A 10,722-nucleotide genomic window follows, 5' to 3' on the forward strand; every position below is an offset into this window, starting at 1 on the left:
CCAAATTGAGGAGCCAAGTTTGGAATCCAACTGACCTTCCTTTCCATCAGCAATCTCCTCTCTTGCACAATCAGGAAGTTCTCCTCATGCTTCCTAGAGAGAAACCTGTGAGAACAAAATCTCCTTAGCCTCTCTAGCTCTTTTCTCTTGTTTCCCATAGTCTTTACTCTCCTTGAAGATGATGCCATTCCTACATCAAATAAAATTCAAAAGATCAAGGAATTTGACCATTAAGGGTCAACAAACCATCAAACATACATAAGTCAAACACTATCCAACGCTCAGGGCCAAACAAAACCCCTTAGCGCCACCTACAACATCACAAAAATCAAGCCAACAAAATCTGTCACCCACCGCTCAGCGCTAGGTGACCGCTAGCGGTGGCGACAGAAATTCTCAATAACATGCTTATTTCAACCCCAATCTCAACCCAATCATAAATTACTCAGTTGCAGACCAAAATCATGCAATTTAATCGATGCAAAATGTTTCTATTTCATCAAATCATGCATAAAAAGCAAAAGCCCTAATCTACACATGTTCTCCATCAAACTTCAATTCTAGAAACCTTAAGAATGAAATTGCATGACTTACTTGAGTGGAGATACTCTAGATGCTTGCAAATAATTTGTGAATGATGATGGATGCTCCTCCAATGTATTGCTCTCACCAAAAACCCCAAACTTTGTCAATGGAATGGGTGAAAAATGAAGAACTATGGAATTTTAGTGAGTGGGTGATGAGAAAAGTGGAGGAAATCCTTTAGAATGCTCTTGAAAGTGAAAGCAAAGTGCTAGGGTCTGTAGAGAATGCTTGGGTGCACCCTAGGGGAGTTTTAAAAGTGTTCAAATGGGCGTCCAATGATGAGCTTTTTGAAAAGACTATGTTGCAGCCAGTGGCCAAATGAGCGCTCAACGGTGGACGTTAAAATTTTTTCTCCCTTTTTGGCTTGCCTTCACGATTCAGATCTTGTAACACTTGATTTCAACTTTCAATTTTTCAATTTTATGCACTTCCCCTCTTTTATGCAAGACTCAAAGCCTATAATGCAACTATAACAGAGTTAAAAATAAGAAAACAGTCAACTGGGTTGCCTCCCAGGTAGCTCTTGTTTAATGTCACGAGCCTGACCCAAACCTTTTAGCACTCATCAGTAAGTGCTTCCCAACACCTTTTTGTAGGTGTACTTACCTGTATCCTTCAGTAGATACATAATTAATTAGCATCCCTCAGTAGATGCTACCCAAAAATTGTTCAAAAAATCCAAATTACATGTCTAAATAATAAAATAATAAATATTAATGTTTTACAACAATTTGGCTATCACCCAACAACTCATGTCTTCTCGCCTACGTTGGTGTCTTCAGCCCACCAACTCTTCAGATGCATCCTATCCACCTCCTTGGGTAGTCTGGAGTATGGTCTTTCAATCTCCACCACTCCTTTCTCTTTAAGCTCTTTCACTAACCACTCCTTCTTCTTGTATTTCACCTTTGCACCAGGTTGGAGTATTGCTTTTTTTAAATTAAGGTGGATTCCTTTATCAATATCTTCTTCCTTAGGCACCTGTAAAATATTACACTTATCATTAGTACCTGTATCTTCTCCAGTTGCAACATCTCTTCTTGAAGCTTTATATTTGGCTCTCCTTTTCTTTCATGTTATCTTCTCCTCAGAGCCACTATACATCAAAACATTTTCCTGGTCCTTTAGCATAATTCTTCCTTCATAGATACTCATCAGCAATTTAGCAGTTCTCATGAAAGGCCTTCCCAAAATCACTGGAATCCTTTCATTTGTGTCCATATCCATGACTATAAAATCAACCAAGAACTCAAGATGCTCCACACGAACAATAACATCCTCCACCATACCAATCGGCCACTTAGTAGATCCATCCGCTACCATCACAGAAAGATTAGATGGTTTCAATACTAACCCTCTAATTTTTTTCAAATAAGATACAGACATCATATTAATATTAGATCCAGAATCTAGCATAGCTCTTCCAACATCCACATCTCCTATAACACTTGGAAGAGTAAGACTTCCTGGATCCTTCATTTTAGTTGGATGCTTTCTTTTCTTAGGCCGTGTATAAACTTCCCGTTTCTCAATTTCCTCTTCATCAAGATCTATCACATCTCCAAGATAGTATTTTATTCTCTTGGAGTAAATAGGAATCTGGTGGAGTGCTTGGGCTAAAGGCACTACAATCACCTGATTAAAAATCTCTCTAAATTTCTCATGGTGATTTTCTTTTCTCTTAGTTTTTTCCTGCTCTCCTTCTTCTTCTCCCTCACTTCTTAAGTCAATGATTTTCTCATCATCTTCCTCCTCCTCACTACTCTCAATCTCAATGATTTCTTTTTCTGCTCTCCTCTTACTCCTGGTCACTGCTACTTTGCATTCCTCTTTAGGGTTAACATCAATATTAGCCCTAAATTGGTTCTTCTCTGTGGTTTCCACCCTTTTAGACAATTGACCAATCTGCATCTCCAGAGTTCTGAAATTGGCTTGATGACTCGCATAGTGAGATTCATAAACGTTCATAAATTTGTCAAGTTTATCATTGAGATCTCTCCATTCTCTATCAAACTGGCCACTTGCTGCCACAAGGGTGGTTGTTATTGTGGTCTATTGTTGAAAAGGCCTCCTGTTTGCCCAAATGGATTGTTTTGATTCTGTCCAATACTGGGATCGTTTTTCCAACCTTGGCTAAAGTTGCCTTGGTTAAAATTCCCTTGCCTCTGCCTATATTGGAATTGATTACCCATATAGTTTTCCTCTTCTTGCATATCTTTTGGCACTACACATTGACCATTGATATGGTCACCACCACAGATTTCACAAAGCTGCTGAGCCTAAGATACATTCCTAATATCCTTTGGAAGTTGAGCTAGAAGCTTTGTTAAATTATCAAGTTTCTCAGTGAAAAGATGATTCTGAGCTAGTAATGCATCATCAGCAGGCAAATGTAGAACTCCCTTCTTTTGAGCTATTGAACCTCTTTCACTATGCATCCCTTGCTCATTCACTGCCATACTTTCAATTAAATCATAAGCCTCGTCCTCAGTCTTTTTCTCTATGTCACCTCCAGCTGATGCGTCTAACATCATCTTAGACTGTGTACTAAGGTCTCCAAGGAATGCAAGAACCAAAGTTGTTTTATCAAACCCATGAACAAGTGTCTTTCTCAACAAGCCTTTAAACTTATCCCATGCCTGCCCAAGGGTTTCCTCCATCCCCTGTCTAAAGGAAGAAATCTCTAGCTTTCCTTGACTAATCTTTTTCTGCGAAAAATACTTATTCAGGAATTTGGATGCCACAGTCTCCCATGTCGTGAAACTTCCTTGTGGGAATGAATTTAACCACAACTTGGCTTCGCCTCCAAGTGGAAAAGGGAACAGACTGAGTTTAATCCTGTCGTCTGAAACTCCAGTCATCTTTACTTTATTACAAATTTCATTAAACGTTGTCAAATGATCATATGGATTCTCATTTGACAAGCCATGAAATTGGTTGCTCTGCACCAGATGAATTAAAGCAGGATTGATCACCATGTTAGCTGTGTTGTCCCTTGGTATGGCTATACTGTTGAAGTGCAACGATCCAACAACCTTTGATGCATCTGCAAGTGTGCGTCTAGGAGGAGCTTGCTCTGTCATCTCTTCTTCTGTCCTTTGTGAGGATGCCTCTGGTGAGGGTTCTAATAGCCTTTCAAGAGAAGGGAATAGTTCTCTAGACGAATGTCTAACTTTCTTCCTCCTCCTATCACTTAAGCCTTCTAGAAGAGGTTGACTTTTCTTGCTTCTAGTTTGAAATTCTTCCTGCACGCACAAGATACAAAAACCCTAAAACCAGTTTTATAATAAAAACAATAAAAATTTAAACAAAAACAAAGTATATACAAAGTCAAATTTAATCCATTTACACTACTTGAAAAAGTTAAACCACGAGTCCCCGACAATGACGCCAAAAACTTGTTAAGCCCTTGGCAAGTGTACCAGATCGTTATCAAGTAATATAAATGGTAAGACCGAGTATCGTTCTCCTAAAGGACTCTTAGGCCTTATCTTTCATGTAAACTGATTGCATAAGACTTAAAAGAAGAATAAGTTGTAGTGTTAATGCAAAAATTGAATTTTAACATGCAAATGCAAATTTGAATCAATTGGCAACTAAGAAATATGAATGAATTAAGTTGTTGGGGTTTACAATTTCATCCTTATCCACCCTCTTATAGCTATTATCCTTATTAAATTCTCTTTATTATCAATGTCATGCAACTTTCTATTTTACTCTAAACTCGATCTCTCGATAAAAAGATCCTATTACCAATTTCTAGTTTACCATATCTAGTCTCCCTAGTAATTACCAATGCATTATAGTTCAGAAGCTTAAAAGGAATTGATCGTCATACCCCTATCTCTAGGCAATAATTCATTATCAAGAGAATTCTAATCAGTTCTAGATTTCCCCATACGTCTTCGTATCGACAAAACCAAATATCTCACTACCGAATGAGTTAAACGATGTAAGCATTAAAGCATATAAAAGAACACCCAAACAATTGATAATAAGAGCATGTGAATATAATAAGAAGTTGGATACAAGAGAGTTTCAAAAGATTAGTTCACCATAGACATGGTGGAACTAGATGGAATTAATGAAAAAGATGAAAGAGTAAACCCTAGAATTGATAAATTGGAGCCTAAGTATCCAAGAAACCGCCTCCAAGGAGTGTAGAAGTGCTTTGGACGTCTCTGCTTGCTAAAAGATTACTCTGAGGGTTTTACTGGGGCTATTTATAACATAGAAATGTAACAGAATTTTGTCCCAGGCCATGATTTAGGCGCTCAACGCCAAGTTGACCGCTCAACAGTGGGCCCTTTAATCATAGATCGGTCAGCGATGGAAGTGACCGCTCAGGGGTGGCCCTCAAAGACGCAAGAAGATCAACGACGCCGCTCAAGCAAGAAACAGTGACATCCTCCTCAAAGCTGGCATTCAACACTGAATATAGCGCTGAGCGGTGGACCTCACTCTTCTTTTGCTTCTTTTCTCCTCCTTTCCTGAGTCTAAGTTCATCCTTCTTTACTTCCATCCTTCAATTCACATCAAATCCTGCAAAAACAATGTAAAACAAGCATAATATCTCTAAAAACCACTTTTGACTCTCCTATAGCTAAACTTAAGAGTTTTACATGATTCTAAGCTCATTCTAAGCCTAAAGGGTGTGATTTGATATCAAATTTAAGTATAAAAATAACGGTTTTTAGACCGTTATCAGGCGCCCAGGCTTCGTGTTGTCCCTCATTCTGGTGCTTTTTTAGGCCTTTTTGAGCTCCATCTTCTTGGCTCTTCATCCCTGCTTCTAGTATTACTTCAATCTCTGTCAAAGCAAGGGGAATTAGTCATAAAATCATTGAAATCAACCTCAACTCTCTTATCAACCCAATTTAATGAAAAAGCATAAGTCCAAGCGAGTTTCTAAGTGAAAAAGGGTGCTTTTAGTATCAAAATCACATCACAAATAATGGTGTTTTATGTTAGAATCGCTGCAACGAAATTATTAGCGTGGAATAAAAAACCAAAAGGGGGGGGGGTGAATTGGTTATATGCCTTTTTCGTGCCTTTTAATATTTTTCTCAAATTCACTTACAAAGCAGATAATTAAACTGAATTAAATAGAGTAAGGAAGAGAGAAAAATTGCACAAGTGATTTTATCCTNGTTCAGATCACAAAGATCCTACGTCCAGTCGCTTATCTCAAAAACAAGATAAACCTTTTTTTCACTAAACACAAAACAATTACAATTAATAATCACGCATAAAATTAACTTGTAAGAGTTTAGAATACCACCTCTNNTGAAACCANAAGAGATGAACTTACACCTCCTTTGAGTCTTCACAAAGGATGACCACCTCCTTCGANTANTTCACGAAGGATGATTCTCTTCCAAGCACTTCCTCAGACGCACCAAGGATGAGCAAGNTNTTCCTNTGTCACCGNAGTAGCACTTCTCAGCTTTGCAGANAAGAGTTTCTTTAGCTTCAGTACAAACACTATGTTCTCAATGATATCAGATGTTTTAAGCACAAGGGAAGAGTTGTTTTTGAAGGAAACAGTGAGCCAATTTATAGACTCAGACCAATACTCTTCCATTTTACGAAAACTGGCCATTTAACGCATTTAATCGATTAATATTAGTATTAATCGATTAAAATAAGTATAACGGCTAGTTTTTCAAACCTGAAACCTCCAACGGCTAGTGTTAATCGATTAACTAATCGATTAAAGCTAGTGTTAATCGATTATTATAAAGCCAATTGGGTTTTCAGTGCTAGCCACGTTTTAATCGATTAAAACTAGGTTTAATCGATTAAAACAACTTGTGTTTGATTCTAAACAGCAATTAATCATATATAAAGTACATGAATTAAACCCTATTACATATTTAAGCACTAATACATCAACTATGATTATTACAAAAGCTTTCAATAATAAGAGAACTTCAATTTGTCTTCTTGGATCAAGTGTTGTGCAATGCTGTACATCATCAAAACTTCGTCTTTAATTTTTTGCTAACATTCTCCCCCTTTTTGATGATGATAAAAAACCATCTCCAAGTTTAAAGCTTTTTAATAATCTGTAACAAACACAACTCATAAAGGAAGAGAGCATTAGAAAATAAAAGGATCTTAAAACTATTTTCTCCCCCTTTTTTGATCATAAGGGAAAAGTTTTATGAATTAATACTTATTAACAAATTTTCTCCCCCTTAATAAAAGAATGTATGCATAATTTAAGAAAATAAACTAGCAATCAAAACACACAATTTTATTTAATTTTTGAAATACTAAGGCATACATTGAAACACACAAGGTAAGTCTAAAACTCATCACTCTCATTGCTATCAAATTGCCTCTCTAATCCTGATTTCCTTTCATCCAAGCTTTTGAGATGAGTACATATCTCTTCATGGCGGGTATTTTGGATGGCCATCATTTCATGTTGAAGTCTAGCCATCTCAGACATTTGTATAGAAATACTCTCTAGACTATAATCTGCATTTACTCGAGATGGACCCGCGACATTTGTTGGTTCAGGCATGTGGACATCTGCATCTTCCTCTTCATCTGCTTGAACGCCAGCAGCACCCTCAGGATGAACATAGGAGTCTCCTTGTTTGATGAATCCCATTTGCCTTAGGGAATTATCTCCAATTCTATGGCCTGGGAGCACAGTCTCATAATGCTCATTGGAGACATATACTCCTTTATATTCACAAATCTGGGAGACAAGAAGGGGGTATGGAAGCGGCACGACATCTAACCTTTTAGCTTTGAACATTATGGTTTGAAGTAGATGAGGCCAGTTGAGTGGGATGCTCTGAAGTATCCCATACATGATGATGAGATCAGTCTCAGAGCACTGTGCATGGTTAGACCCTCTAGGACATAGGAGCCACACTATTAGATAGTGCAAAAGACGCTCTTTCATCTTGAGTCCTCCAACAAGGTAAAGACGGGCGTTGTGTTGACGAGGATTGCGGAGAAATGACTGAAACACCAGTATTTTGTTGAAATTGACAAAGTCACTTGGAACAATCTGTGAATTTTCTAACACAGGAACCTTTGCCACATTTGTCCAAATGTCATTGTCCAAGACAATGTCCACACCTTTGACCCTTGTGGAAAAAATCCCATCACGAACCTTTAAGTTAAAATAGAATACACGAACAAGATCGGGATAGTACCTTCCACAGAGTTCCATTATATGTTGAACCCCTTGTTCTATTATGAGATTGGGAAAAGAGAAGTTGTGAGAAATGTACCAAGCAAGACCAATGAATTTTTGTTTGATCAACTTCCTTTCCTTCCAAAATTGGGAAAATGATTGTTGCTCCTGTTCATCTGATATCCACCCTTCAATGGAATCGTCACGTTGACGAGTGCTATTTTCCGACGCTTCATTTCTTCTTCTCCTTCTACTTCTTAGAGCAGCCATATGGTGAGACAAGGAATGGGAAAACTTGTAGGTAGAAGGTTAAGAAAGGTAAGCAAATGAGAAAGGGCTTTAAGAATGGTTTGAATAAGGAAAGTAGGAATCAAATGGGGTATAAATAGGACCAAGGAGGCCCTCCAACGTTCAGATTTTGAAGAAATGACTGTTTATAGCCGTTTAGAGACGTTGGCAACGGCTATAATCATCAATGCAGCGCAAAATTTCAAAAAAAACTATCTGGAGCGCATTTAATCGATTAAAGTTAATTTTAATCGATTATGTAATCGATTAAAACTTGGATTAATCGATTAATCCATTCGTAATTTTACTGAATCAATGCAGTAGCGCTTTTAATCGATTTACAAGCAGATTAAATACGTTCTTAAGTGCAAACAAGCATAGTTAAGCATGAAAACACATATTAGACAATTTCTAGTATCCCTAAGTCCCTTCTAAGCTCAAAAAATCTATCCTTAGGTAATGGCTTGGTAAAAATATCTGCTAATTGATGCTTAGAGTCAATGAATTCTATTTCACAATCCCCTTTTTGCACATGATCTCTAAGGAAGTGATGCCTAATTTCAATATGCTTGGTTCTAGAATGCATGGTATGATTTTTTGTGAGATTTATGGCACTAGTATTATCACACTTAAGCGGAATATGATCTAAATGAATATCATAGTCTTCTAATTGCTGTTTCATTCATAAGATTTGTGCACAACAACTACCCGCAGCAATGTATTCAGATTCAGTGGTTGATAAGGCTACACAGGCTTGCTTCTTAGAGTGCCAGGAAACTAGAGAGCTACCTAGAAGATGACAGCTTCCGCTAGTGCTTTTTCTATCTATCTTACAACCTCCATAATCAGCATCTGAAAATCCTATAAGACTAGGTTCAACTCCTGAAGGATACCATAAGCCAAAAGATGTTGTTCCCTTAAGATATTTTAAAATACGCTTAACTGTAGTAAGATGAGATTCCCTAGGACTAGATTGGTACCTAGCACACACACAAACACTTTGCAGTATATCAGGTCTACTAGCAGTAAGATATAATAAAGAACCAATCATACCTCTGTATTTTGTTTGATTTACCTCTTTACCTAACTCATCTTTGTCCAAGTAACATGATGTTCCCATGGGAGTAGATGCTTCTTTAGAATTGTCCATCTCAAACTTTTTAAGAATTTCTTTGCAATATTTAGTTTGAGAAATGAATGTACCGTCCTCTTTCTGCTTGATTTGAAGCCCGAGGAAGTATGTAAGCTCTCCCGTCATTGACATTTCGAATTCACCCTGCATGGTCTTAGCAAAATTCTCGCAAAGAGTTTTATTAGATGATCCAAATATAATATCATCAACATATACTTGAATAATTAGAAAATGCTTTCCTTCTTTTTTGATAAACAATGTTGAATCAATTTTTCCTCTGTTGAAATCATTTTCTAATAGAAAATTGCTAAGTCTTTCGTACCAAGATCTAGGCGCTTGTTTTAAACCATAAAGTGCCTTTTTTAATTTATAGATGTGATTAAGATGTTTAAAATCTTCAAACCCTGGTGGTTGTTCGACATAAACATCTTCTTTGATATACCCATTTAGAAAAGCACTTTTAACATCCATTTGAAATAGTTTAAACTTCATTATAGATGCATAAGCAAGAAGTAGGCGTATTGCCTCTAACCTGGCAACCGGAGCATATGTCTCGTCATAGTCTATACCTTCTTCTTGACTATATCCTTGTGCAACAAGCCTAGCTTTATTCTTGGTGATATTCCCTTCTTCATCCAGTTTGTTTCTAAACACCCACTTTGTTCCAATTACTTGATGAGTGTCTTTTCTGGGAATTAGTTCCCAAACTTGATTTCTTTCAAANTGGTTGAGTTCTTCTTGCATTGCGATACACCACTGTTCATCTTGAAGGGCTTCTTTGATGTTTTTCGGTTCAATCTGTGACACAAAGGCAACATTCATGCAAAAATTTATTACATTGCTTCTTGTGCTTACCCCTTTAGTGATGTCGCCAATAATATTGTCTAGTGATAATCCTCTAGGTTGTTGCCATATTTTGCTTAACTCTTCATCCTGAGGATTGACATCTTTTTCTTCAGTTGGTATCTTTGATAAGTTTTCGCTACTACCTGCATCAGATTCTTCTGACTCAAGAGGTTTTACCTTAAGGTCCACAATTTCATCAAAAGCAACATGTACAGATTCTTCTATTGTGAAAGTTTTTCGATTAAAAATTCTATATGCTTTGCTTGTTAAAGAATAACCAAGAAAAATACCTTCATCAGCTTTGGAATCAAATTTTCCTAAGTTTTGTTTTCCATTGTTTAAAACATAACATTTTCATCCAAAAATTTTTAAATGAGAAACATTTGGTTTTCTATTTTTAAAAAGTTCATATGGAGTACGTTTTAAAATAGGTCGAATAAGAATTCTATTTAAAACATAGCACGCACTACTCACAGCATCAGCCCAAAATTGTTTAGGACATTATTTTCATTTAACATAGTACGAGCAAGTTCTTCTAAGGATCTATTCTTTCTTTCTACAACTCCATTTTGCTGGGGAGTTCTAGGTGCANAAAAGTTATGAGAAATACCATGTTCTTCACAAAAATTTTCAAATAAATCATTTTGAAATTCACCACCATGGTCACTTCTAATAGCTTTTATCTTTAGATCCTTTTCATTTTGAATTAAAA

At 36.8% G+C, this 10,722-nt stretch overlaps 1 protein-coding gene across 1 annotated transcript; it reads right to left on the reverse strand.

Annotated features, from left to right (window-relative positions):
* Nucleotides 1-1,335: 1,335 nt before the first annotated feature.
* LOC106780756 lies at nucleotides 1,336-2,777 on the reverse strand. Its single transcript, XM_014669065.1, has 3 exons — nucleotides 2,774-2,777; nucleotides 1,696-2,414; nucleotides 1,336-1,566 (listed from the first exon to the last, which is right to left on the reverse strand). The coding sequence occupies exons 1-3, from the start codon at nucleotides 2,775-2,777 to the stop codon at nucleotides 1,336-1,338; spliced, it is 954 nt and encodes a 317-aa protein (XP_014524551.1).
* Between the last annotated feature and the right edge of the window lie 7,945 nt (nucleotides 2,778-10,722).

This window comes from Vigna radiata, unplaced genomic scaffold, assembly GCF_000741045.1.
Source record: "Vigna radiata var. radiata cultivar VC1973A unplaced genomic scaffold, Vradiata_ver6 scaffold_208, whole genome shotgun sequence".
NCBI lineage: Eukaryota > Viridiplantae > Streptophyta > Magnoliopsida > Fabales > Fabaceae > Vigna > Vigna radiata.

Excerpts from the sequence above, each read along its gene's own strand:
- LOC106780756 (XM_014669065.1), bottom strand. Across the intron at positions 1,567-1,695 it reads TGCTAAAGGACCAGGAAAAT|GTGCCTAAGGAAGAAGATAT; the intron begins GTTTTGATGTAT and ends AATATTTTACAG.